Below are 27,871 nucleotides of genomic sequence, written 5' to 3' on the forward strand. Positions count from 1 at the left end.
GTGAGCAAGACAGCAGCGATCAACAATAAGCTTAATTCCCAGCCCAGCAGATCCGAGTTTAAGGAAAGAAAAAGGCATAAATGATCAAGCAAAGGAATTACTTCAAAGAGTTGTAAGGCAAAAGTCTCACTTGAATGTAAAGGTACTCAAGTTCTCACGCTGGTGTTTGTCTTTGAAAAGGAGATCTAAACTTCTAAAACCAGAAGGTGCTTTTCAGAGAACATAGGGAGGGAGAGGAGCTGGAGGGGATAAACTAAAATAACTGAAGCAGCGATGAAGGACTCAACTCTGTGTCTTTTCTAAGAGCGGTGTGGAAATCTTTCCTGTTGAAACCCCCCAAGCAACCACAGATCTCACTTTTGACTAAACAAATTGATTTCTGTGAGGAAGAAGCTACCCTGAAACTTCCTCTGGCTCTCGGCTGACTGAGAAGTGAGGGGTGCAGGGGCTGGGCCTGTCAGGAGTGTGGTCTGACCGGAATGAACCTGGCTGGAGGTTTAATGGAACACGTGGCTCCCTGGGGAGGTGCAGAGGAGGTGCTGCATGGCAGGGCAGCAGCTGTGCAGATACAGACCCTGGACTGAGCTTTGTTGCCTATCAGATACCAGCTCCTCAGTCCTACTGCACATCACATCTGGTCCCAAGCAGGAGGAACAGCACTTGTCCGTGTGGAATGTTCAGTGAAGCTCTTCCACCACTGCTGAGCTTCTGTTGATTCCAGCAGGTAAGTTTTGAAGTTAAATTGGTTTAGTAGAGATACAGGGCAAGAAAAATGTTCTGTCCCTGTGATCCTGGGAGTGCCATGACAGCAGAGCCTGGGCTGTGTTGTGGTTGTGGTGCAGGAGAGGCAGGGTTGGGCCTGGAGCTGTGTGCGAGGGCTGCAGGGGCTCCATCCCAAAGGAAGCTGCTCCAGGGCAGTGGGGGACAACAATCTTCCTTCTGCTGTGGGGTTAAACACCACTGAGCTCGGGGACAGGTGGTGAAGGTCAGGCAGTGAAGCATGGTCAGGCTGCAGTTTCCTGTTTTCTCGGGGAGAGGTGGCTGCTTTCTCAGAGCCTGGTTCCAGCTGAACTTCGGGCTGTCTCCTGCTACACTCCCTGAAAGCTCCCTCTTGCAGGATGATGCCAGGGCTATGTGCCTGGTGATTGCTGCTTATGCAGGGTCTGGAGGGTGGGAGCAGAGGGCTTTGGTTCCTGGTGCAGGCTGATGGCAGGAGCATGGAGCAGGCTGGTGTCTGTGTGAGGCTGTGCCCTTACCTGCGGGGAGCTGCTCTGGCTGGGAACGGCAGCCTGGGCCCTGCTCTGGCTCCTGCGCAGAGCTACAGGACAGCTCCTAGCGTTGTGTGTTCCTGCTATCTGGCAAAGCAGGAATACCTTCTGATCAGGCATATGGCAATTCCAGGGGGCAGAGGTGCTTGGCAGGTCCCAGAATTCCCTGACTGATCCCGGGTGGTGCAGCTGGAGCGGGCGGAGGGGCGGCACAGGGTGTGGCAGCAGGAAGCACATGGACGGGATGTTTCCTGCTACCAACAGACTTGCTGGATTCAAATATGGATATTTAGATACAGACAGATGCCCCTAAGCCAGAGGTGCCCCTCCCAGGCCAGGCCTTTTCTAGGCTGAAATGTATAAAATGTACAATTCTCAGTCTTTTCCTTTACAAAGCTCCTGGTGATCTCAGTGCTAGAGCTGGGATCAGCAGTGCTGGCAGGGATTGGGGACCTGTTTTGATACATGTGGGGAGGCTGGGGAGTGGCAGAGATGCTGTGGAGGGGGGACTCTGCCTCTGTGTAGAGCTGCAGCTGCAGGTGTTCCCCTTGGTCCTTACCCAGAGCACCAGACCCTGAACCCTGTGCTGAGGTTTGCTGAGGGAGGGTGACACCAGAGCTCAGCCCCGAGCAGGGGATTTCCACCTTGGCCCCCAAGCCCAGCCTCTCTTGAAGCCTGATTGCTAAAAAAGTCCTCTTTGGTGTCCTCCAGGGTGGGATGCAGTGAGTGCACCAGCAGGAGTGGCCGTGGTTTGGTGTCACCCGTTTCTGTAGGACACGGCTCAGAGGGTGGGAATGGAGCCCCAGGTCAGCATCACGGTGGCTCTCCCTGTGCTCTCCCTGCTGTGTGAGGCCCCATTCTACCTCTGCTTTGTCCTGCTCCTGAATAATGGAAGGACTGTAAACAGATCCTGCCTGGCTCTCTGGTTTCCTAGGGGAGACAGGAAGGCTTGGCCACCACCCTCACCCTCCGCCTGTCCTTGTCAGGGATCTGGTGTCCAACAGGAGCTGACCTGGGTAAGGTGAGGCTTGGGGAAGGGGGCTGGGCCCTGCTGTGGCCCTTGTGCCTGTCTCACTCCAGTCCTCTGCTCTGGCCTCAACTGGGGGAACTGGTCCTCCCCGGCCCCCTGAACTGGGTGTGCCTGTGCAGCCACGGGCCCCTCTCAGAGCAGCCTTTGCACTTGGGGCTTCTCTTTCTACTTCAGCTTATTCCAAAAGCAAGCAAAAATGTGCCTTTTAGCCTCATTTCAGCCTCATTTCCCTGTTTCCCATGGTCAAATATTTCGGTGAGCAGAGTGTGTTTGGGTTTGGAGCCAGAGGGAGGTGTGAGAGCAGCTACGGCTGCCAGGCCCTGGTTGGTTCCTGGGCACTGTGACTCTGCCGTGGCCCTCACAGGGGGGCAGGTGGAAGGACCTTTTTCCAGCACCCCAAACACCATTTGGGACTTGCTCCATAGCACGAGGGGATGGCTGGATGAACTGGGTCAGGCTGGGCTTGTGGCACCTGCTTTGAGAGCAAGAGAACCCAGGATGTTTGCCTGGGCACCAGGAGCTGTGTCCTGGCTGTGGATTCCTTTCCTGCTCCAGGCAGGCTCATGGATGTGCCTGGAGAGGATCAAATCCTGCCCTAGCACTGCACCCTGAAGCAGCCTGTGGGGACCAATGGGGGATTTGGTGGCTCTGCTGCTCCCCTGGGCAGTGCTGGCTGTTCCTATGGCAGGGCTGTTGCACCCTGAGCGTTGGGGACCCAGTGCTGTGCTGGGGATCCCAGGGCTGTGCTGGGTGTTGCAGCCCTCCCCCTCTTCCTTTCTGTGGGGGCAGGAAGGACCAGGTTTCCTTCCTGTGCAGGTCAGGGGCAGCTGTGGTGAGAAAAGCCCTCCCCCTCGTGCTGCTGCCGCTGAGCCCCATGGCCACTGAGCTGCAAAGCTCTGCTGGGCTTGCACCCGGCTCCCTTGGCCCTCCTGGTGTCCTCCAGCCCCTGCCCAGGTGGGAATCCCAGACTGTCTCTGCTCCAGTGCAGGTGGGGTGTCCCCACTGAGCCCCTGGGACCCCAGTGGGACAGAGCCACTGCCATCCCACCATAGGAATGTAAGGATTTGAAACCAAACAGTGTAGGAAAAATGAAAGCCAGCAGATCCAGGAGCCTGGGGGCGTCTCTTCCTCCTGCCCAGCACCATCACCTGCTTCCTGCCCTGTCTTATCTCTCTCACAGAGGTGTCCCAGGCTCCATGTGCTCCCAAGGGAAGCAGCCGGGGCTGGAGGTCGTCACAGGGGATTTGTAGAACACGGAGCCTGGCAAGAGACGTGAGGCCTTGCTGGAGGTAGGAGAGGTCCAGGCCAGCAAGGAGAGAAGGGAAGTGGGATCCACGCTTCTGTGTGAATAAATTGGGTGGAATGGAGGGGAAGGGAAGGGGCTTCCTCTCCATTGGGATGCTGTGGGTGAGTTGCCATGTGGGAAGGAGCTGGTCTGGTTGGGAGCTGGGGACAAGCGATGCCATTGGTGGCTCGCAGGTGGTCCAGAGCCATGTTCCTACTCTGGGTCTGAAGGAGGGAAGCAGTGGGAGAAAAGGCTTGGAGGGTGGAGGAGCTGGGAACAAACCGGGCCATGGAAGGGACCCATGTGGCCCACATTGGTTCACTGGGATTAGAAGGGGCTTCATTCCCAGCCCAGCTGCGATGTCCAATGCTCCAGTGAGGAGCTGGAGTGTGTGGGGAAGCCGTGGTGTCCTGGGGGTACATCCTGGGTGGGATCCAGGTTCTGCCCTGGCCTGGGCTGCCAGGGGTGCCATTCTGGCTCTGCAGCCTCAGAGGCTTTTGCCACCTCAGCACAAGAGCTGGAAAATAAATGGGGAAAAAAGCTGTGCCAGCTCCATGTCACCAGCTCCTGGCTCGGTGAAGGGGCAGGTTCGTGCCAGAGTTTGGGATGCTGGGGCTTGGCAAGAGCCCCCAGTGGGGGTTGGTGCTGCCCGGGGGACTGGAGCTGCCAGCAGGGATGGGCTGGGTGGCACACAGCCGGTGCCGTCCTGGGATGCCCGTCCGTGAGGCTGCCGCAGTTCCCGCGGTGGGCTGGGGGCCCGTGGCCGGTCCCACGGGGGTTCCCGCCGGCCTGGCCGGTTCCCCCAGGCTCCTGGGGTAGAAGGTCGCCGGTGGACGCTCCTCCTCTGCGGGAGGCAGGCAAGGACTCGGGGTGGGGCTTTGCCGAGCGAGAATCCAGAATCCGGCCAGCCCGGGGAAGTTGCCAGGGCCGAGCACCCCGGAGAGGCGAGGCTGCCGCCCACCCGTGAGTCTCTGCCCTCGGCGGGCGCGTCCAGAGCGGGGCTGGCCAGGAGCCATCTCCTGCTGCCGCGGGGAGGGGTGCCTGGGGAGCCGGGGGTGAGGGCAGGGGGCTGGGCTGGGGGTCCCCCGGCTGTCAGGGGTGGGGACAGGATCGGTGTAAGTGTCCCCTTGCCAAGCTCCTTGCAGGGACCCCCCTGTGCTGTGGGACACCTGGGCTGACCGAAAGCTTTGGCTCCCGGAGCCCTGCGCTACTGGAACAGGGCATTTCCCCTCCTTCGTCCCCGTGGGACAGCCCCTAGAGCAGAGACACCCATGGACGGTGGGGCCAGACCCTGGGCTGGCTCCCAGGGGGCCCAGGATCCCCCATCCCACACAGCCCCGAATGGCCACAATTTGCCCATGGGGGACGTTGTGCTGCCACAATTTCCAGTGTTCCCCACCCATTTCTGGTGCTGGGTTCCACCCCATCGCTTTCCATCCCGGGGACCCCCAGGGCGGGGCCCTGAGCTGTGCCGCAGGAGAGCTGATGTTTACCCCGCTGGGTGACACAGCCTTTGTCCGTGCCTCAGTTTCCCCCAGCGTGGAAGAGCACTCCTGGCAGTGGGAAGGAGCCCTGGCTGTTCCCCCCTCCTTGTGCAACCAGCCCTGCTCTCCCCAGTGCCGGCGGAAGCAGCTGGAGCTGCCTGCACGCTGGGAGCTTCCTCGGAGCCTCGTGGGACTGAGGCTGGGAATGGATTGTTCCTTCCTTCTGTCCTGGACTGAGGCTGGGGAGGAGTCTGGCTCCAAGCAAGTGGCTCTCAGCTCCTCCTGGCCAATGTCCCCACAGTGGGGTGGTTTTTGGGGACATCTGCAGTGGGGTGCTGAGCTGTGGGGAAGGTGCATGAGGTGCTGGAGCAGAGTGTAGGGACAGGGATACTCTGCAGAGGCACCTTCAGCTGGAGCAGGAGCTCGCTGCACCCCTGGTTGTGCCCACTTACCTGGGGTTGCTTTGTTCCTCCACAGAGACAGAAATCCAGAGGCCAGTTAGGGGGCTTATTATGGGGCTGCGCTTCCTTCTGTTCTGTGCCTGTGATCCCTGTTCCCCATGGGCTCCCTGCTCCTTGGGTGAAGCTGCTGCCTTGTGAGAGCTGCGGGTGCTGAGCAGCATCTTGTTTTCCATGCAGGGTGGGCCGCTGGCAGCCAGACATTCCCCAGCAGCCAGAAAAACCTTTGGCCACCCAGAGTGGCCAAATGCCCAGCCTGGTATGTGGCCAAGCCTCGCCCTTCCCAGCTCACCCTGTGGCCCTGGCTACAGATCCTGGAGGTCCAGGCTTGGAAATCCAACTCCAGGGTGGCGTCAGGGTGTGATGTCCCCGTGGCTCGGACGGATCCCTAATGCTGCTCCCCCCTGAGGTGGTGAGGTCCCCATGTCTCCAGAGCTGTAAGGGGTGGGGAGGCCCCACTCTCTGCTGGGACCTGGACAGAGATTTTGAGCAGCTGCAGGAGCTTGTTGTCCCTGCCGGGGGTCAGTCCTACCCCGCCTGGGAGCGCGGCTCTCTGGCTCCAAGTGTTTACCTCCAAGGAACGAGCCGTGTCCCTGGGCGGGGTCAGCGCTCCAAGGACGGAGTGGCTGCGGATCGGGGGCACCTGCTCGGCGCCAGCCTCTTGAGGAGCTGACAACCCCTCCAAAGGACTCCTGGGCACAAAAACTGGAGGGTTCTCCTTAAAATAAGCCCAGCACACGCTCCACGGCAGCGGCCCCAGAGGTGCTGTGCTCCCGTCTGTGTCTGGGGCCCGTGGGTGGGCTCAGAGCATCCCCTTCACGGCGGTGGATGGGGCAGTCCTGGGAGGCCCAGCCTTCGTTTGGGAAGGCTTAGGAGGGTTTTTCCTCCACGTTTGCATTCAAAGCTGCTTTGACCAAGCCAAGCCCAAGGCACTGTGAGCAGTTTGGATGGGGCCCAGGGTGTTTGCCCTGTCGGGCTGGGCACTCGCCTGGACTCAGCTGCTCCTATTCCAGGGCAGCACTGTCATATTTATAATGGAAAAAACCCCAGGCAAACATAGGAGCCTTTTAGCCTCCTGCCACACCTCTGCTAGTAAAGGTAAAATATCTCAAGAGCACTGCAACTTCCTTGAAAATGACACTGTCCCCTCAGGGACTCCTTTCTTGCCTATCAAGCAGAGGATGGGGCTGGGACAGGGCAAGCTGGTGCCTGCCTGGAGGAAGGTGGGGAGCACCTCACAGTGCTGGAAGAGCAGCCTGAGCCCATTTGAGACTTGAGTGTTTCCCAGGGCTTGGTGCCAAGTCCTGGGGTGTTGGTAACTGGTCCTGGGATGTTCCCGCAACCCAAAAGCCTTTCCTGAGGCACTGTCACCTGCATTTCTTTTGCCCCCGGCTCTGGGGTGCTGCTTGGGGTGTTCCAGGGCAGCCAAGGTGTCCTGGGGCTGGTTTGGGGGGATTTTGTACCTGGCTGATTTTGTCCTGGTCAGACTGGGGTCTCCCTGCCCCTGCCTGCCCAAACGGGACAGTGCACAAGTGTCCCCTGATGCCCCATGGCTGCCCCTGGGTGTGCACCCGTGGGTGCTTGGGGCAGGGGGGCAGTCCCAGGGGTGTATCCAGGTGCTGTCCCACTGTCCCATCCAGGCAGTGCCCTGACATGTCCCCTCTCCCCAGGCTTCAGCCAGCGGGGGCCATGCGATGCTCCCTGAAACGCTCCCTCATGGCTCTGCTCGCTGCCTCCTTCCTCCTCCTCCTCCTCCTCCTCCTCCTCCATGGGGGCAGCTGGCAGGAACAGGATCCCCTGGAGGTGAGTCCCCAGCCAGTGATGTCCCACTGGAGAGGCCACTGGAGCATCCTCTATCCCTTCCTGCCCCACATGGACCCTGACCTCAGCTCTGGTCTCTTCCCTGCCCCATGTCACCCCCAACCCCCAGCTCTGCCTTCTCCTCTCCCTGGGGGTACCCTGGGCAGCTGGACCCCCCTGAACCCAGGAGTTGGGAGGGCAGGACAGGGACTCCTATTTGCTTCTGGGTGCCCCTGTTGTCATCACCCCTTGCTGCATGGTGCTCTGGGGTGTGACCTGGCTTCCTGTGGCTCCCATGCAGGTGGAGCTCCGGGGCCTGGCCCCCAACATGATCCTGCAGCTGCTGCAGCCGGAGGGAGCCCAGCGCATCCTCAGGGACACAGCCAAGCTCTCTGCACTCCACAACGTCTCCTACCAGCTCCTCGCTGGCTCCCCAGCTCCCCGAAAAAGTGAGTGGTCCTGGACCCTCTGGGTGTGCACATCTGGGTGTGCACAGCTGCACATCCCAGCATGGACATGCCCTCTCACTGCTGCTGGGGCAGGGAGGGGCTGTGTCCAGCCTTTTTGCACGGGGACTTGCCCACAACCTCCTCCAAAACCTCCACAGCCTTCACTGCTTGCTCTGGGATGGAGGAGTTGGAGAAGCTCCACGTGCTCCAAGCAGGGTCCAAATTTCTGCACCTTGGGACTGGGGTGACCACAGGTGTTTTGGGCTTCGCAGACCTCTGTGGGGAGGGTTGCTGGGATACCATCTCCCTGGGGTTGAGGTTCCAGTGGAGATGGTGAGCTGGACCACTGGGACAACCCCACCATGTGGGAGAAGTGGGCCAAGCTCTTGGACAGGTGCACAAGAAGCAATTCCCATGCAAACCCCATGGGAAGGAGCTCAGGGCAACCCTGTGAGGCACGTGAGGCTGAAACCAGCACATGGATGGCGCTGTCCAGACGAGCAGCAAGAGAAGCTGAACCAAGGAGCCACTGCTGGGCCATGGGGAGGGCAGAAGGTGCCTGATCCCCGTGTGGGTGTGGAGTGGGGAACGCTTCCAGGATGTGCAGCCATACCAATAAGCTATTCCTGCCCTATAGACCCTCTCTGCACTGTTACTTGCCTGCATTTGGCTTTTTTAAGGTGTTTTTCTGGAATATTTCTTCAGAGGAGCCTCTGCTTCCTCAGCCTGCCTCTTGCTGCCATTTGGGCTAATTTTGGGCCCCTTCTGGGATGCTGGAGGCTTCAGCTTCAGGAAGGACCCACCAGCCTTAGACATGGGGTTACAAACAGCACTGACCCTGTGGGCTGGCCATGGGAAGAGGTTTTTGGAGCCCTCTCATTACATCTTGCAGAGAAGAACATCACCATGGTGATCCCAGGTCACCCCTCTACCTGTTCATGGCTTTCCCTTGCCTTGCAGGATTCCTGGCAGTGGGACTGGCATCCGTGCAGAGGCCGCGTGGTTTCTACCTCCTGGCCACGCTCCAGTCCCTCTTCAGCCAGTCCACGGAGGAGGAGCTGCAGGAGATGGTGGTGGTGGTGCACCTGGCTGACACTGATCCCAGCTGGAACGTGCGCGTTGCCGCCACCATTGCCCAGAAGTTCACTCGCCACATCCTCCTGGGCCGGCTCCTGCTCATTCACGCTCCCCTTGAGTTCTACCCCACCCTGGAAGGCCTCAAGAGGAACTTCAACGACGCGGAGGAGCGGGTGAGGTTCCGCTCCAAGCAGAACGTGGACTACGCCTTCCTGCTCGCCTTTGCTGCCAACCTCTCCTCCTACTACTTGATGATCGAGGACGACGTGTGGAGTGCCAGGTCCTTCCTGACGGCCATCCGCAGGGCACTGGCTTCCCAGGAGAGCTCGAACTGGGCCACCCTCGAGTTCTCCAAGCTGGGCTACATCGGAAAGCTCTACCGCTCCAGTGACCTTCCTCGCCTGGCTCACTTCCTCCTCCTCTTCTACCAGGAAATGCCCTGTGACTGGCTGCTGGTTCACTTTCGCCAACTGCTCGCCCAGAAGGACGTGATTCGCTTCAAGCCATCCCTCTTCCAGCACATGGGCCTCTACTCCTCCTTCCAGGGCACCGTCAACCGGCTGGAGGACGAGGATTTCCAGGCCGATGCCTTGGACCTCCCGGACAACCCGCCAGCATCCCTGTATACCAGCATGTCTGTCTTTGAGAACTATGAGCCCCTCAAGGCCTACAGCTCGGCACAGGGGTACTTTTGGGGCAAAGACCCAGCAGCTGGCAGTACCTTTTCCATCGTGTTCCAGCAGCCGGCCCGAGTGAGCCGTGTCCGGGTGCGCACGGGCTCCAAGGAGCGCCCGGGCGATTTCCTGCGTGCAGGGCTGCTGGAGCTGGGCCAGCGCCGGGACCGCAGCCAGCACTGCTCCTTCTACATCCCCGTGGGCTCCTTTGAGAAGGGGATGCTGGAGCAGCGGGGCCTGGAGAGGGTCCTGCCCGGGCCCGTGGAGTGTGTGAGGATCCGGGTGACCCAGGACCAGAGCGAGTGGCTCATCATCCAGAGCATCGACATCTGGACCACAGCAGGCACTTGAGCATGGGTGTGGCAGGATGTCAAAGCAGCTGCATTTGTTTCTAAGAGGTCCTTTATTTTTCTCATTCCCTTTTTGGATAAGAAATTAAATTATTGACTCCCACTGCCCCATGTCTGGAGGGATGGGGAACCACTACTGTGAGCTGTGGATGGGTCTGGGAGGAGGGCCCATCAGAATGTGCCTGCTGGAGGATGCCCCAGTGAGCCAGGGAGGGGGCACAGGAAGGGAAGGGGCTTGGGAATTCCAGGCTGGGCAGTAGAAAACCTTTCCTCCGGGGAGGATGATGTACAGGAGAAAGCTGATCAGCTAATTAACAAACCAAGTAATTAATCAGGCAGTGGCATTTTTTGCAGTCTATCCACACCTTACCTTCTGTAAGTTTTCTAACTTTTTCCAAAACTCTTGGATTTCTAACTGTATTTTTTTCCCCCTCTCTGATCCCATTTCCTAGCTGTTCCTGGAGGGGTCAGGGGCAGGTCTGGGTGTGCTGCTCACCAAACCCCTCACCCTGCAGGCTCAGCAGCTTCATGGCAGCAGGAAGCCCCCGCTGGTGCCCGCCCATGTCCCGGTGCCGATGAGGGGCGACGGCCACCAGCTGGACCCATCGGCCCGGCCCCGGCAGCACCTCCCACCAGCGCTGCTTGTTCCCGCCCTCGAACGGAAAAAATCAGTTCCCAGGGACCACAGCTCGTGTCCATGCGGGATTCACAGAGAGAGGGAAGGACAGGCAAGATGGGGCTTCTTCTACAAAGGGGAGAAAGACCCAGAATTGAGCGCCAGGGACCAAAGATGGGCCAAGGAAAATGTGACTGGTATAATGTAAAGCTCTGGGTCCTTTTTAGCCCAGTGAGGTGCTGAAGGGTAACTGGGGTACACACATTCCAAAGGCTGCTGTTTGGGTTTGTGTGGCAGGGTCAGCTTCGAGGTCTGGGTGCTCCACTAGCAGCTGCTGGCCCCAGCACACAGGGCAGTGACTGGCATGTCTCCCAGTTAGGCTTTTAGCAACCACTTCTCAGCTTCCTGCAAAAGAAGAATTCCAATCTGCTCGGCTTTCCGATGGGATAGCCCGGAGAAGTTAAGTCACTAACCTGTGCCAAGCAGGACTCTGGTCTGCCCATGTTCCCAGCCTGGCTCTCCTGGAGCAGGACAGTTGCTGTCAGCAGGGAGCAGTGCCAGGGACACTCCTGCAGTGCCATAACCACAGCTCTGGCTTGAGGTGGCGTCAGCTCACCTGCTGGGCACTGGCAGGCAGATGGAGAGCCCCAGACCTGGCATGATGGGATTTTTCCCCTGAAAAAAAGCCATCCAGGTAGTAGATATTTGTTTGCATTTTATATGGAGGTACCTCCCCAACATTCCAAATGTTCTCAGTGGGATCAATGTACACATGGCAGAACCACTCCAGCTTCCACCACACAGCCCAAATCCGGTCAGAGCTCTTGGAGTGTTCTGAGTGGCACAACTGTCCCCTTCCCAGGGCCCTGACAGGTGTTTCCAGTGCTCCAGGAGAGCCTTTGCCCCAGTTCTCTTGGACACAAATGCTGCTGCCCACCCTGGGAGAGCACCAAGGGTCACCAGTGTGGGTACAAATGGAAAGGTTTCACGCCAGCAGGTTTTTATCCACGGTAAAGCACAAAAAGATAGAAACGTAAATCAGCCTTTTACCTGTTGGACTCTTACTGGTGTAGGTGCTAACAGGTTTTGTGATAGTCACCTGCCCAGAAACAAGCTGGAGTCTCAGTTACACTGGTGTAAATCTGGACAGACTCCAGAGGTATGGAAATCTCTCCATTTACATCAGAATAAGTGGAAGCAGCAGTGCCCACTGGCAGAAACTCCCTCCCCTTTGTTCCTGTGCTGCACATGTGGCTCAGCACCACAATGCCCAGGGAGCATCAGTGCATACTGGAGGAGTGGGTGGCTGCTGCATCCTGAAGAAACATCACATAATTTATCCCACATCAAAATTCTCCCACTATTTTTATCCCAGGAAGACTCAGCCAGCTCCCAGCCCTCTGTTCCCAGCCTCTGTCCCTGCTGGGGGTGGGCTGATGGAGCCCCGTGTCCAGCCGAGCTCCACACGGCAGCCAGTAGCCCAGGGGCCAGCACGGCCGGGCAGGGGAAGGGCAGGGGACGGGACCAGAGAAGCCTTCGGGGCTCCCTGTGGAGATGGTGAATCAGGGAGGGCTGGAGGTTCCGTTCCAACACCAGGGTGTCCCGATGCGGCAGAGCCCAGCAGGGCCTAGCTCAGCATCTTGTGCCGGTCGAACACCGTCTTCCTCTGCTCCTGCACCTGCCGCTTCCAGCGCTGCTGCGCCCCCTCCACCCGCTCCAGCACCGTGTTGGCCCTGGCGCCAGCCGGGGTGGGCACTGCGGCCAGGGAGCGAGTGTCCTGCAAGGAAAGGAATGGGGCTGGAGACCAGGCAGTGCCCAGCCCCGCACAGAGGGAGGCAGCTGACTTGGGGAGAAACTGCACCTGAAAGAGCAATTCAAGGTTTGAGTTGTTCTGATGAAGAACCTCCTTTTCAGAGCTCCTCAACACCAGCCCCCAAGTCCTTGCTCTTGGGGATCACCCATGACTCCATATAAAAGTCCCCAGGAGAGGAACTGCACTAAGTGTAGAGCTCTGCTGGAAATCCACTCCTGGAGTCTGCAAGGAGCCACAGTGCTGAAGTGAACCACATCCCCCTGCCAAAACCAGGCTGACGAGGGGTGGAGATCCATCATGGCACAGGAGCAAGGCCTATCCCAGAGGATTTACAGTCCAGCATCCTGGAGTGAGATAAACCTCACCTAACACCAGGCATTTACCATGTGCACCTGGATCTGGATCTGCATTATTGCTGCAGAGCAGGGTGCAAACCCACGACTTAGGGATACAATTCATCTCCTCTGGCAGGACCTCCTTTTTCAGCAGAGGGAGGCAATGGATTGGACTGTGAACACTGGAGCAGCTGCTCCTCACTTACATCAGAGTATGAAAGAATTGAGCCAAATAGTTTATACTCACAACAAACTGCAAACAGGACAGTCCAACCCAGTGCTGCAAGTGCATGAATTTTATGCAGCAAGAAATATGTCCTCCCCAAAAATTGGTGTGTGACAAAGAGAGAAAGAGGGAGAGAGGGGCTCGCTCTTTGCTGCTGGGTCCCAATCATTTGCCCATGATTTGTTTGCCAGTGTCCCACAAAAAGATGGGGTCTGAATGGAATTGCAGTCTGGGAGAAGCACAAGGAACAACAGCCTGGATACAACTCAGGGCCCAGCCCCAGAGCAGGATCAAAGAGCACCTCAGAGACTGGTGTTTTAAGTGTCTAGAAGATGTTTTGGCCAACACTGAAGCTCATCCTTCCTTGGAAGCTCAGAACCACAAAACTCCACCTGGAACACTGCACAAACAGGATCTGTTTGACTTTTGGTTCCCTCTAGATGAACAAACCAAATTCAGGCCAGTTGGTACAAAGCCCCCTCAGCCTCTGAGGGCAGGGCTTGCCTTGGGCTCGTTACACAGAACTTCAAATATTCCTTGTGCTTCTGCATGACCTGCAGAGATCTGAGTCTAAATGTTCACCTGTATAAGTGCCCCCAAAGCAGTAGTGCTGGTCCCTCACTGGATCAGAGGACACAAGCAGGAGGTCACTCTTTTCCTGTCCCCCATTCTCCTGCCCCCCTGTCTGCACCCCCTGCCCCCTCACCTCGCTGTCCTCCTCATTGTGCAGGGGCTGGGTGTAGGGGTCTGGCTTGCGGATCAGGGGGTCCACGAGCACCAGGAACGCCATGTACAGCAGCAGGGCCCCCACCACTGACAGGTAGATGATGATGATCACCTGCAGTTCAGGACAGCACAGGGGGAAAGGATCAGCAGCGTACATAAGCACCACAGAGGTCACGAAGGTCCTTTTCAGCTGCCTCTGATGTGTGATCTCTGGTTCTCATTTTGCTCACAAGAGTCTCTTGCTCTTGCCAGGAGGCCGAGGTTGTGCCATCACTGCACAAACTGTGCTGATGCTCTCACTGTGCCAACTGAGGGTGTGTTCTGCACATATGGGGCCCTGGTCAGAGATGCTTGGCACTGTCACATGTCCCCAGCAAGAGGAGTGGGCTCCCACACAGCTCCTCACTGCCAGGAGTGCCCCTGGTTCAGACACAGAAATCATAGAAGTCACAGAATCCCTGAATCACTGAGGTTGGAGAAGTGTGACCAATCCCCACCTTGACACCCCACTCAGAGCACTCAGTGCCACATCCAGTTGTTCCTTAAACACCTCCAGGGACTCCACCACCTCCCTGGGCAGCCCCTTCCAGCATCCAACACCCTTTTTGTGAAGAAATTCTTCCTAATGTCCAACCTAAACCTCCCCTGGTGCAGCTTAAGACCATGTCCTCTTGTCCTATCACTGGCTGCCTGGGAGAAGAGGCCAACCCCCACCTGGCTACAGCCTCCTTTCAGAGAGTTGTAGAGTGAGCCCCTGGCACTGCCACCATGTACTCGCTGTGACAGTTTTCTCTTTCTGGGCTCTTCTCCCGGAACCTACCAGTGTGGCAGTGCCTAGGCTGCTGTGGCATGGCAGGGAGCAGGGCACAGGCAGTGACTGCAGTTCCCCATGGCTGGTGTGGCACAGCAGGGGACTGAGCTCAGGTACCTTGATGGTGGTGGTGCTGCGCTCCTCGTACTTGCACTCGCAGAGCAGGCAATAGGCCTCCACATCATTCCCAGGCACTGGCATGGGCTCCACCACGTGCAGGCAGTTGCTGCAGCACAAACAAACCACAATCAGCAGCAGCACGAGGTGAAACCAGCACTCTGTGCAAGAACACTGGGGTGACTTTGTCTGTGTCCCAGCTTTCCTGTCAGGCTGATAACACTGATCTGGTGTTAAGAGCTCCCCTCACAGCCTAGCTGGCCCAAAGTCCCTGGGGTAGACTGTCCCAGCACCTTTTGCAGGGATCCAGTCCAGGTAGAGGGGATTGGAGGGCACACCCTACATCTGCCAAGAGCAGTGGGTCAACATATCATCCCAGATTCCTCAATTTCTGTTTAACACATGCCCCTGGCCTGGGCTGAACATCACGCACCAAAGCAGCTCCCTCTGCAAACATACAAGCAGGGAATCCCTTCCTCGGCACTAGCTGGGAACTCCAGAGCTTGGCTGTCATGGACCAACCCCCGAGGCTGCTCCCACTCACTCACCAGTCCTTCTGGGACACATTCTTGTTGTAGATGTGCCCGCTGATGTTGCGGTACGGGGGGCAGATGCACTTGCAGCGAATGTCCTCGGAGCTCTGCAGGGCACAGGAGCTATGTGAAGGAGGGGACACAGCTCTGTCCCCTCACACCCCACCTCTGCTGTGCTCCACGCACGGCTCGGTGTCACCCACCTTGCTGGCCTGTGCTGGGGGACACAGGACACAGCCCAGCAGCACCAGCAGCAGCACGGGGCTCGCAGAGTTCCGGGAGCTCTGGGCAAACATCCTGGGAGCCTGAGAGAACAAAACTCACATCCAGGATAGAGCATCTCAGCTGAAAGCAGCCACAACGAGGTAGTCAAGAGATTTATTTTGGCCCACTTGCCTCTGTTTTGCCCAGGAAGAAGAAATTTGTTCCTGAATCATGGCTGATGACAGCCAGAAACTCTTGGAAACATTTAACACAGATCCCAAGAACACTCCTGTCAGAAGAGCTTCCACCATGTATAACCACACGTGCAAACTACCCCAATCCTGCAAAAATATTGCTGATTTCCCTACAACTGGACTTGCACAAAACCTCCTGTTCCTCTCTTACTACCCCAGAGCCCAGATACAGATATTTTGGTGCTGACAGTTTTGCTCAGTAAAAGACACAGAACCAGGAAAAGCATGGAGCAAGAGTGACCTAAAGCAGTACACTGGGGCCTTCCTGCTGCAGGGTCATGAATGGTAAATCATTCATCTTGTGACACTTGAAGTCTTGCTGCTGAAGGGAATGATGTATTTTCCTGTCACGAGCTATGGGAAAGGCATGGAATATTTCTAAGTATTTCAAACCAATTCCTAAACCTCCTTTATCCCAAGATACCTGTTCAGTAAATCCTGATTTTAAAATTACTGCAAGCTGGTAGCTTGGTGAATTCATTAATACCTTTTGCTACATATCAAAGAATGGTTTGGGCTGGAAGGGACCCTAAAGCTCATCTCCTTCCAACCCCCATGTGTGTGGATAAAGTTGTTCCAGAGACGTGTGCTTCCACAAATCCGTTAGGATATGAATTTATTCCCTGTGCCACAAAAGGCAAGTTGGCCTTGGCCAGGCTGGTGTTCACCCTCGGAGAAAAAAGGTGGAGCAGGTGTTGGGGACCTTGGGACAGCACAGAAGAGCTGCTTCAGCAGAGGAAGGGGAAGGGAATTTACACCATCATTAATCAGCTCCCAGGTAATCCCACAGCTCACTCCAGGTACTTGTACTCCATCACCTGACCTGATTCCATTGGGATTTAAATCACTGCAATATTCCGTCACCCTTTGCTTTATCTTATGTCAGCACCTTAAGTTCACATAATGGATTACAAACACCAAGTTCCTTTCTTCTTTATCTAAACAAAACACCAGCGACTTCTAACAAACTGCCAGACTTTCAAAATGCGTCCCAGTCCCATCACCTTGTACCAGGACTTAGTAAGGTTTTGCACCACAGTTTCAAAAATCTCCGCAAACAATGGTCCTTTCCAGGAAGATTCCCCTGGACATCAGGGGCTCAGATCTTCATCACAGATTTGGGGAACAGGACTGATCTGAGCTGCCCAATGCACGTTCCCCATATTAAGTGGGTCTGGACTTTCGTTTGAATTTTTATCACAACAATAGGGTATGTACCTGGAATTCAGTTTTAGCCTCTCAGCCAAGTTCAAAATATCTGAACAACTCGTGAATGTCACTTTTAATAATAGTAGGGGAAAGCACGTGATCTATTATTCCATAAACAAAAACTTGGAACCTGGGCAGAGTTCACGCACCATGAACTGCAGAACACCCTCAGCCACACAAAGGATAATTACGGCATATTTATCTCCAAGTTTGACAGCAAAGGGACATGTGCACACATGCCTTAGAGCTATTTTTTCCAGACCCAGCCCGCACCAGCCATGTGGCCAACAGCAGCAGCATCTGGACCAAAATCTGTCAGCGCAGTAAGCACAGTGGAGGGTATGTGGTTAAGGTGAAGTTCTCGGGTGCTGTGAGTGAGTGTGGCAGCTCTCAGGATGAAGCCCCACAAAAAAGGCTGCCCAGAGCACAGCTGCACCCACCGTGCTCCTTCTCCCTGAGAGCGCCCAATAATCACATCTTTAACCTCCCCATCCCTGGAAGTGTCCAAGGCCAGGCTGCACGGGGCTTGGAGCAGCCTGGTCTCGTGGAAGGTGTCCCTGCCCGTGGCAGGGTTTGGGACTGGATGAGCTTTATGGTCCCTTCCCACCCAAACCATTCTAGGATGATTCTGTGAACATCACCTGGAGCCCTTCTAAGACTTCGGCCCGTTTCCCATCGCGGATCTGTGCTCGAACCACCCCCGACACCGACCCGGGCCCAGGGCAGGGCCGGACCCCTCGATTCCCGCCGGAGGTCTGGATGCTCCCTCGTCCCTCCAGGGGCTTCCACCTCCCGCTCCCGCCCGGCCTCCCGGGATGCCTCCGGCAGTGCAGGCCGCCGCCGCCCCCCGAGCCCCGGCTCCCGCACAGCCCCGCCCCGGGTGCGGGGAGCGGAGCAGGAGCAGGAGCAGGAGCAGGAGCAGGAGCAGGAGCAGGGCCCGGCCCCCTCAGGCCCCCCGGCCGTACCTACCCGGTATCTGCCCCTTACCTGCCCCTCGCTCCGGCCCGAGCGCGGCCCCGCCCTGCAGGCCCCGCCCCGGCCCTCCCCGCACGCCCATTGGCTACGGGGCGTGACGCTCGGTGACAGACAGCACCGCTGGCCAATCGGAACGCAGGCAGCCTGGCCGGGCTGAGGGGACGCGGTGGCGGCGGCGCGGGTGCTCTCATCCGCCGCGGGAGCGCTCGGGCGGCGTCGCCGTAGCCGGCGGCCTTCGGCGGACATGTCCCGGGCAGCTCCCGCCTGGCTCCCGGCGCGGGGCAGTGCTGCTCCGTCCTGGGGCTGAGCCGCGTGATAGTCCCGCTCCTTCTCAGCCCCTTCTCCCCTCACACCTCCGTTCTCCCCTCACGGTCCCACGCCCCCTTCGTGGCTCCTCTGTTCCCTCACAGACCACGTTCGCCCCTCACACCCCGCTCTCCCGTCATAGTCCCTCTCTTCTCTCACTGTCTCCGTTCCCCCCTCACAGTCTCCCTTCTTCCCTCACACCCCGCTCTCCTCTCATGGCCCTGCTCTCCCCTCACGAGGGCGGTGCTGCTGTGTCTTGTCAGAGGGGAAAGCCCGGGCCGCAGTGGTGCCCTTGCTTCTGTTTTTGGTTGATTTATGGTTGTAGGTGATATAAGTGATCCTTCAGGTTCAAAGGCTTTGGTCTTGCCATGAACCTCTTGTATTTAAAACTTTTGACTCATTTTAAAGGCCTCGTCCTTGTGCCAAGAGGAACATTGTGCCTTTCCAAGGCCACAGAGTCTCGTGTTTGCCCAGAGAACATTCCTGAGATGGGGTTCTTGTAGTACCTCGGGTTTGCCCCGCTTTCTGTGTCTGCACCCTTCAGGTGTGCAAATACCCCCAGCCTTGGCTTTGCTCCGGTGGCAGCTCCCAGGAGGCTCCATTCACAGCTGGAGGGATTGAGGGTGTCAGGAAAATTCTGCAAATGTCAGAGGTTTATGTCCAAAAAGGAGATAGAGGAGTCCTGCAACTTTATTCACTGTCCACTGTCCACACGCCCGCGGGATTTTATCTCGAGGTTTCGGAGGACGTAACCTCCTTTTATCCCAAGCTCCCGGGCACACATTGCCCTCTTCCTTTCGCCATCGGCGGAGGTACTAGGAAGGTACAGCCTTCCCGAACCGCCTACCCCATAACCCCTCTTGTTATTTTACCCCGAAGTTCAGAAACTCAGGCTTCTGCAGACTCACTCGTCTGTTTCAGGAATCAAACTGTCTGGGCTCTGCAACAAACCTGCTGCCTAAAGTTAGTAGAGACATTAAGACCCATTTCAAAGACGTTAACTCCCATACCTTCACCCGTCAAATTCTTTGTAAAGACATTAGCTTTCCTCTCAAGGGGCTTATCTGCTTCTCTGGCACTTTGCTGCTTTACCTGGTGCAGATTTACCTGGTCTGTGCTGCTGGGTAAAGTCAGGACCTAATTTTTTTCAGGTAAAAAAACCCTTGATGGGAAAGAGACCTAAATCCCTGGTTTAACTTCTAGAAATAGAACCACAGAATCAAATAGGTTGGAAAAGACCTCTGAGATCATCGAGTCCAACCTGTGCCTGACCCTCACCTTGTCATCCAGTCCAGAGCACTCAGGGCCATGTCTGGGCATTCCTTGGACACCTCCAGGAATGGAGACTCCACCACCTCCCTGGGCAGCCCCTTCCAAAGCCTGACCACCCTTTCCATGGAGAAATTCCTCCTGATGTCCAACCTGAACCTCCCCTGGCCCAGCCTGAGGCCGTTCCCTCTCCTCCTGTCCCTGTCCCCTGGCAGCAGAGCCCGACCCCCCCGGCTGCCCCCTCCTGTCAGGGACTTGTGCAGAGCCACAAGGTCCCCCCTGAGCCTCCTTTGCTCCAGGCTGAGCCCCTTTCCAGCTCCCTCAGCTGCTCCTGGGGCTCCAGCACCTTCCCCAGCTCCATTCCCAGCTCCGTTCCCAACTCTGGACTCTCTCCAGCCCCTCAGTGTCCTTCCTAAACTCACCTGCCATGGACACCTCGTGGGAGGGTGTTTCCAGTTCTGATAGAGTTTGCCTTTCCTATGAAAATAAAAATGAAAAGCGTAAGGTGAGATACAGACAGAAATAGGTATAGATCAGAGGGGAAACGTCTGTTTGGCAGATAGTTCTGTCTCTCGATAAGACTGATCAATAATTAACTATTGGGAGACAGCAAATGTTGATCACAAAACCTAAGAAGCAGGATTCACCTTAATCTTGTCAAGATAAGAGGAACAACAATTTACTTGCGACTAACACAGAAACCGCTGAATCACTCTACAAAGGACTGCTCAGAAAGAAAGGTGAAAAGTGCATTGTGACGAAGACTACTGATCTTCATCAGAGAGACCCCCAAGGAAGAAGAGGAGCCTTCCTCAGTGAGACCACCAGGACACACCACACATGTGACACGTATGCTAATGGTATTAATGACTTCTGAGAACTAATTTGTATAACCACTCCTATCCCAAGGAATGTGATGACTATTCATGAATTTTATCCATTATATTGTGTTGTAGAAGTGCTGTGTGTGTGTTTGGAGGAGAGATCCCCCACACACCTGGCTCTGAATAAAGCAAATACCCACTTCTCTGACTCTGTCTCTGAAGTGTCTCTTGGCCCGGTTTGGGGCGATTCACTCTGATAGTTTTAACTTTTTAGAAATGAGTAAATAATTGAGACTGCTTGTTTTAGGGCTTGTAGAATGTATAGGTTGTGGAGACTGCCAGGTTTTAAAATGTCCCACACTGCTCCGTGCCCCTGGCATTGGAATTACTGATGTAAAAGTGTTTTCATAGAGTCATAAAGTCATGTGGTGGTTTTGATCAGGAGGGACCTCAAAGCTCATCCCATTCTACCCTTTGCCATGGGCAGGAACACCTTCCACTATCCCAGGGTGCTCCAAGCCCCATCCAGCCTGACCTTGGACACTTTCAGGGATGGGGCAGCCACAGCTTCTCTGGGCAACCTGTGCCAGGGCCTCCCCACCCTCACAGGGAAGAATTTTTTCCTAATACTTAATCTAAACGTACTCTCTTTCAGTTTGAAGCCATTCCCCTTGTCCTGTCATTGCATATTATTGTACATAGTCTTGTAAATAATATTCTAAAGCGTTTTCTCACCCCATTGCTGTAATGTTTAAAATCCTGGCCCTGACACGGCTGCGTTTTCCCCCTCACTCACTGGAGTCTGTTCAGGATAATGGTCTAAGTCAGCTGGACTGATCCGAGGAAATATTCCATGAGAATAATCCTGGGTATTAGATGCAGAAAGATCTTCTAATTCCTTCCTCCTACTCTAGTGTTGCTGAGCGGAAGAAGCTCTTTGGTGCTAAATTAGAGCTCTCCCTTCAGAGCAGAACCCTGGCCCTGCCCACGGGACACTCAGTGCTGTGGCATGGCTGAGTTTGTTCAGGTTTAAAAGCTCATGGCCACAGGGATTTTCTGTGACTGACTTTCATCAGGATGGTGAGGAGGTGTTTTTATCTCTGACATGCCTGTTGTCACAGCAGTCTGTTCTTCTGTGTTTTTTGCAGCCCAAAGGTCCATACCACTGCTTCTTGTGGGGCTGCAGAAGGCTGCATTGGCACTTGGAGGAAGCAGCCTGGACTGGTGACAAGACACTGGAAATGCCCTTGGAGGAAGTAAAGGAATGGCCCAGGAGGTTGAGAGACCACATCCAGGGATGAGGTTTTTTAGGTGAGTGCCTCAAAAACAGACTTACCCAATACAGGATGAGTTTGAAAGTTGCATTTCAGTTCAAGTCCCTTTTCTGAGTGGCTCGTTTCAGAATCCTTGGATGGGAGAGTGAGTTGTGTGTACAGTTCCTGCAGTGATGAATGGGAGATCTTACACATACCTCCAGGAGACTGTTTCCTGTTCCCTTCCTTGTTGACTTTCCCCCTGGCAAAGCTGCCTTTTTGTCTGTCCCAGATAACTGGGATGCAGCAGGCTCAGTTACCTCCTGGATGCCATCCCTGTTGCTGTGTTTAAAGCCCAGCAGCAGCGGGAAAAGTGAGAGTTTGCCTGGAGGGAGCAGGATTTGCTGCTTTGTTTCTTCCTACCTGTTGCTCAGCCTTGTCCTCATTCCTAAGTGCACCACTGGACACACCCAACAGATGTGGTCATGTTTCCTGAATTTCTGTGTGTGCTGAATGCAGGTCCCTTCAAAAATCTCTCCAGTAGTGGGTACTGAACCCTTAGAGATCTTGCCCTGAATTCCCAGTAATTTGGGTTGATTTTAGCCACTGACACCACCCTGCAGGCATCTGTGACTCGCACAGAGGTGTGGGAAGAGGCTTTGGAGAGCTCGGGATTAGCAGTGACACCATGGGGCTGTTCATTCCTGATTTCTGCCTCCCACTTTGCTGGCACAGAGGGAGAGGGGAATGGGAGATGGGAAACAGAGAAACACAGGCGTGTAAAAGAGGGGAAATGCATCAGGTGTTAATGACCTGCCCTGTTCCTCTCCCCTTACCCACGTAATTGGGCCTTGCTGGCACTCGTGGTGTCAATCTGAAGGACAGGTGGCATTTTTGTTAACAAGAGCAGGGACTGAGACACACAGCTTGTCCTTGTTCTCTCTGGACATAGGTGTTGGTAACAACACTGCAAACCTCCTTCCGGCCCAGCGCCGGGGTCACAGCAGCTGGCACATATTTAGAGGACATTTTATTTTAAATTGTGAACAGACACATTGACTTGTAAATATTTTAGAAATACATCCTGCCATTATAAAAAGCATCCTATAAATCAGGGGGAAGACATTTCATTCTTCACCTGCAACAAGACGATCTGGTCTTTCTGTTGCCTATGAGATGAAATGCTTTGGGAATTGTAAGCTGACAAAAGAAGACTCCAAGCGTGCCTGGGCATTGGGCCAGCCTCCGGGGCTCTCTTCCTCGTGCAGGATGGGTGGTTAGACCAAATGATGGCAATTCCCCTTCTCTTTATGCTTTCGGCTCCCTTCCAACTCCCAGGAAGTGGTTTGTGGTGCCGTGCCTCAGTTTCCTCAGTCAAATGGTACCATAGCACTGGGAGAGGTTCTGTGAGGGTGGCTGAAGAGCTCATGAGGGTCATGAGAGCTGCGTGTGAGGGTCAGTTCTTGAGGGCTTCTCTCACCCTGAAAGACCTGATGGTCTTAAAAAGCCTCGTGGAGATTTGTGAGCACACGTTAATGAACAAACAGTGTCAGTCCCAGGCAGGAGCAGCTGCTGTGTGCGTGGGAGCTGACAGAAAATGTGGCTGCCCAGCAGGCTGGGCTCTGATAACCCAGGAGATAGAGTGTCACTGTGTGCCCTTGGGCCATGCACACATAGGCTGGGGTTGTGCAGGGCCCTCTGTCCGGCATGACCTCCCATGGCATGGACAGGGAGAGAGCAGCCATTAATGTCCAGCCATGAAGGATAACTGTGGACTGTGGAATTTGGGGCTGGTTCTCATGGGTCACAGCTGTGCAGCCATGAAGGTGTGATGGGGAGGACACTCACAGTGTTGGTGATAGGATGGCTCTGGGGCAGTGAGGGGGAACCAACCCACACATGGCTGATTCCCAAAGGGGGGACTCCTGCTTCTCCACCTATGCTGTGTTTAATCATTTCTGCCCCTACACAGGAGACCACTGCCAGTCACAAACCATGTGCCAGGGAAGGCTCAGGCTGGACATTAGAAAGAATTTCTTCACAGAAAGGGTGATTAGATACTGGAATGGGGTGCCCAGGGAGGTGGTGGAGTCACCGTGCCTGGAGGTGTTTCAGGAAAGCCTGGAGTAACACTCAGTGCCATGGTCTGGCTGACAAGGTGGAGGTCAGTCACAGGTTAGACTCAATGATCTCAGAGGTCTTTTCCAGCCTTGGTGATTGTGTGGTTCTGTGATTCTGTGGAACAGGATGGCTGAGGAGCAGGGCCTCCTCCAGGTTCAGCCAAGCCTCCTGCAGTGCTGAGACTAAAGGAGAGAGTGGCTGCACCCCAGAGCAGTGCTCTGGCCCACAGAGGAAGCCTCTGTGGAAGAACAGAGGGAGAAGGGAATTCTCTGTGGCCAGAGATATTTTTCAACAACTGATGCGCTGTTCTGGAGCCTGGGATCCTGTGAGGTGGTGCAGCCTTGCTGTGAACCAAACAAGAGCTTGAGCCTCCTGGGAGGGAGCTGGCATGGGAAGGGGCAGGGAACCATGCTCTGATGGAACTGAGGCAGGTGGAGACTTGGCAAAGCCAGACCCAAAATATTTTCATCTTCCAAGCCAGGGGCATAGAGCACTGCCCACAGCGGGGGCACTTCCAGCTCCTTGGGTGTAGAGATGTCTGTGAAGCTCCAGTGCCACCCTTCCTGCTGTCTTCCCCCTGCCACATGTGTGATGTGAGGGAAGAGAGGAAGGAACAGAATCAGGATGGCTGGGATGGATCCTGTTTGTGAGGCTGAGTGGCTGCAGCCTCTGGAGACTCCTCTGCTCTGCACCCATTCCTGTTCCGCGTGGGTGTCCCGGGAAGTCTGGCTCCTCCTTACTTGGCACAGAATCACTGCCATTGGCACCCTTTTCTGTAACACCTGATTCAGCCAAAAATAAGTTTCTCCAAGACTTTTGATGGAATTTCATGAACAATTATGCTTAAGTGTATTTTTGGCATCAGGCCTTCTAAGGCCTGGGTTTTGCCTTCTAAGGTTGTGCAGGAGGGCTGCAGTCACCCCAACACACCTCATGCTGTGACTGCTCCTTAAACCTGGCCAGCTGGTGGGCTGGGCTGATGGTCAGGGACCCCTCCTGCCTCCCAGTGGGTGTCCTGGTTTAACCCAGCTGCCAAGTCAGCCCCACACTCACTCACTCCTCCACAGCGTGATGGGCGCAGAGTCAGAGGAGTGAAAGCGAGACATCTTGTGGGTTGAGATAAATCCGTTTAATAAGTAAAGCAAAAGCCATGCACCCAAACAAAGTAAAAACAAGGGATTCATTCACATGTCCCAACAGCAGGAACGGGGGAAATTCTCTCCGTGAGACCAAGGAAGACTTTGCTAATAGAGGTCACTGCCTTGGGGGCATTTTATAGCCAAGACCCCATGGTTTGGAAGGGTTGCTCAGTGCAGTATTGGATCACATGTCTCAGCCTTCTTCCCATTTACACAGTCAGGTTTTTGTTTCCCTAAAAGTTCCCAAGTGGATACAGAATTCATCATCTTCTGACCTGCCATGCTGAGTTGCTGCTAAACAGCTGCTCTGTTTTGGAAAGGATGAAAGAATTTCTGGGGAGGCCCCTGGGCAAGATGAATTTCTCTGGTGGGACTGGGAGGGCACTGTGGTTATAGAATCCCACCTGTATTTGCCCTCCTTGGAGCAGAATGCTCTCCAGAAACCTTAACAGAGACTTGGAGAAGTGACTCAGTTGTGTTTGGAGGAGGTGATTTCAGTGCAAATAAAGTATGTGCTCATTTCCTCTGGCACAGAAGAGAACACGAAATGTTAATAGGTGGGCAGGTTCCCTCAGTACAACCAAGTGTTGTGCTTTCTCAGCTCTGCCATCAGCCTTTATTTTGGGGGCCCCGGATGGGCCATCCCTGTGGATCCAGCAGTATGGGTGGGGGTTTTGCCTCTCCCTGCAGGGCTGACCTCGAGGAGGAGGAGAGCCAGGGAAGCTCCAGCTACAGTAACTGGTTGTCTCCTGTAGGGTTCAGCTCAGAGACGGCTCGGGGTTTGTCAGGGGCTTTTGCAGCCCTTGGAAAACAGACAGGGAGTGAGCACAGGCCTTCTATTTCTGTATTGCTTGGAGGAATTAAAATGTAAACCAGAAAAGCAAACACTTTATGCAGGTGGGAAGCTGCCAAAGGCTCCCAGTAATACACTGGACATTTTTATGTCCACACCTTTTATTGTCAGCTGTACTGACAAACATATATTTATGTTCAGTTGAAGTGATGTGTTACACTCATCTGACATCATCCTCAGTCACCCAGCTGTGCTGAAGTACCCCAAACTGTTGTGTTTCCAGCTGTGGGACTCCTAGCACTGAGCAATTGTCTTTGGTGTGGGGTTTCCCTGGACATGATCTTTTTAGGTCAGATGTCCTCCCCAGAGGGCACTGACACTTCTGTTAAAAATTATTCCCTCCTGTCTAAATTAATCTTTTTGCTGCTAATTTGGGAAGTAACAAGATAGCGGTGTGGCAGGCAGTGCTCTCAGCACCCGTGTAGGTTGTATTAAAAATAGACATTAAAACAGAATTTCTTGGGCCCTTTTAAAATGACCTGGACCTTTGTCAAAAGAGGTCCATGCTTTTCCTCCCCCAGCATTCCCCCCTCCTTGGAATGTTGCTTCCCTCACGATTTTTTGATTAGCATTGCTTGCTGCCATAGGTTTTATTTCTCATCTCATATTTCACCTTCCCCTTCTCTATGTCCCGCTTCAGCCACTGACCAGGACAATCCCTAGCCAGTCTGGGCAGGGCAGGAGGAGATAATGTTGCTGACAGAAGACTACAAGAGGCAATTAACAGCTTCTCCAGCTTGTAGGCCCTGATTGGGTACAGGTTATTCCCTACTTGTCAAAGAACCTTCTCCTTGGAAGGGAAGACAAAGGAGGGCCTGGACACGGAACCTGCTCTGCATTTCTGCTGTGCTGGCTTTCTCTCTGGGCAGGATTATTAGGTTCCAAGTGGTGTTTTTTTTGTCAGGAATGACCTGTATGAATGTGACACATCACCAGTGAGTGCTTCCACATCACTGACACGGTGCTGGATGGTTCTGGACTTCTGGCTTGTGGAACAGACAGGCTCAGGAGCAGTGGGAGTGAGCCAGAAGTCCTGTTTCCCTCCATTGCTGTTCTGGGCTCAGTGACAGAGGGCTGGCAGGGGTGTGTAATGCAGAGCAAGATTCAGCCCATGGCTGTAGGAGTGAAGAACATCTCTGGAGGACTGTGCTTGCCCTTTCTGTGGAAACACAGGGGACCTACAGTGCTGGGAATCACAAACCTCTGAGAGCAGCCTTTGTGCCGGGAGAGGGGGTGGGAGCTGCTGTGCCAGCAGGTGTCGGTGCAGCACTGGAAGACACTGGTAGGTTATGGGAAGGTGGTAGCAGGAGTTGGTCGTGTCCTGCTTCGGAATGTCCTGGCAGGGATGGAAAGCCTGACACCAAGGTCAGCAAGCACCGCACTGGTTGCTCTGAGCATGTCCTGAACCGTAGTCTGCTGCAGGGATGTGGAGTCTCCACTGGAGCCTCGCTGCAGGGGTTGGAGCAGTGCAGAGGTGCTGTGAGAGCAGAGAAATGCCTGCTCCAGAGGGAGCTCTGGATTGCTCAGTGATCCACCAGGCTGCCCCAGCCTTGGGGACAGACCTCTCCTGCTTGGTGCTGTGCTTTCCAGTGTCTGTCCTGGCCTCACAGGTATCTCGTGGGTGGCAGTGCACATCCCAGCTACCCTCCCAGCTGGCCCTATTTATGGAGTTCCAATGTTGGCAGGTAGGAGAAGTGAGACATTTGAAGCACGAGGGCCTGACCTGGCGAGGCAGCGATATTTATTTGAGCTGATGAAACTTCTTGTCATTGCCCAGGGTTAGGAACTCTGCACATGTGTTCTGAACCATCATTTCCAGGGCACGAGTGGGCTCATTACTCAGGACAAAGCAAACAAAATGTTGTTAGAGTGGGAGGAGGGATTTCTACCAAATAAATTATACCCCGTTATCACCACATGGAGGGCAGTCACACGTCAGAACATTTCTCCTGAGGGCTAAGATGACTTCACTCCCTTTTTACTTCACCAGTCTGATGTCCCAGAGCTGTGTAATTTATCTTTCCCATGCACACAGGGCAAGCTGGGGGGAGGGAGGGGCGGGGTGGGAGCCACTCAGCCACAGGTCAGAAATGTCTCCAGTGGAAAGATTTAAAGACAATGGAGAGTGTCTGTTTTAGTGCCCCCATTCCTGCTAGATAATTGGGGAAATTCTCCTGAAAATTGATTTTGCTGCAACAGGCAGATTTCAAAGCCTCTTCCTAGGCTTTCCTTCTCGGGGAATGCTCATGATGGGTAATACAGGGATGACCAGATAGTCCCTAGGAGTGATCCCAGTCCTGCAGGGTATCCCAGGAGCAGGGATCATCATTGTGTTCACAATATTCAGCTCTAACTGGTGCAGAGAGCTGTGATCCTACAAACCACTGCCATTTTTAATGTTTGCTCCCACAA

General features: G+C 55.0%; 2 protein-coding genes across 5 annotated transcripts; one reads left to right on the forward strand and one right to left on the reverse strand.

Moving 5' to 3' along the window:
- The first annotated feature begins 19 nt into the window (after positions 1 to 19).
- Positions 20 to 10,061, forward strand: LOC309581597 (alpha-1,6-mannosyl-glycoprotein 4-beta-N-acetylglucosaminyltransferase-like). 4 transcript variants are annotated; one of them, XM_082296286.1, is made up of 5 exons: positions 643 to 724; positions 3,479 to 3,587; positions 7,196 to 7,328; positions 7,627 to 7,774; positions 8,735 to 10,061. In XM_082296286.1, the coding sequence occupies exons 3-5, from the start codon at positions 7,215 to 7,217 to the stop codon at positions 9,874 to 9,876; spliced, it is 1,404 nt and encodes a 467-aa protein (XP_082152412.1). In that variant the 5' UTR covers positions 643 to 724; positions 3,479 to 3,587; positions 7,196 to 7,214; the 3' UTR covers positions 9,877 to 10,061. The 4 variants fall into 4 exon arrangements, with proteins under 4 accessions (XP_082152413.1, XP_082152415.1, XP_082152412.1 ...); XM_082296287.1 differs by lacking the exon at positions 3,479 to 3,587 and having other exon boundaries at positions 20 to 724; XM_082296289.1 differs by lacking the exons at positions 3,479 to 3,587; positions 7,196 to 7,328 and having other exon boundaries at positions 20 to 724.
- Positions 10,062 to 11,206: 1,145 nt separating this feature from the next.
- On the reverse strand, positions 11,207 to 17,742 carry TMEM9 (transmembrane protein 9). Its single transcript, XM_082295992.1, has 6 exons — positions 17,707 to 17,742; positions 15,256 to 15,357; positions 15,068 to 15,159; positions 14,520 to 14,628; positions 13,572 to 13,703; positions 11,207 to 12,268 (listed from the first exon to the last, which is right to left on the reverse strand). Exons 2-6 carry the CDS (start codon positions 15,346 to 15,348, stop codon positions 12,119 to 12,121), a joined length of 576 nt encoding a protein of 191 aa, XP_082152118.1. The 5' UTR covers positions 15,349 to 15,357; positions 17,707 to 17,742; the 3' UTR covers positions 11,207 to 12,118.
- Between the last annotated feature and the right edge of the window lie 10,129 nt (positions 17,743 to 27,871).

This window comes from Coloeus monedula (assembly GCF_965178545.1).
Source record: "Coloeus monedula genome assembly, chromosome: 23".
NCBI classification, from domain to species: Eukaryota; Metazoa; Chordata; class Aves; order Passeriformes; family Corvidae; genus Coloeus; species Coloeus monedula.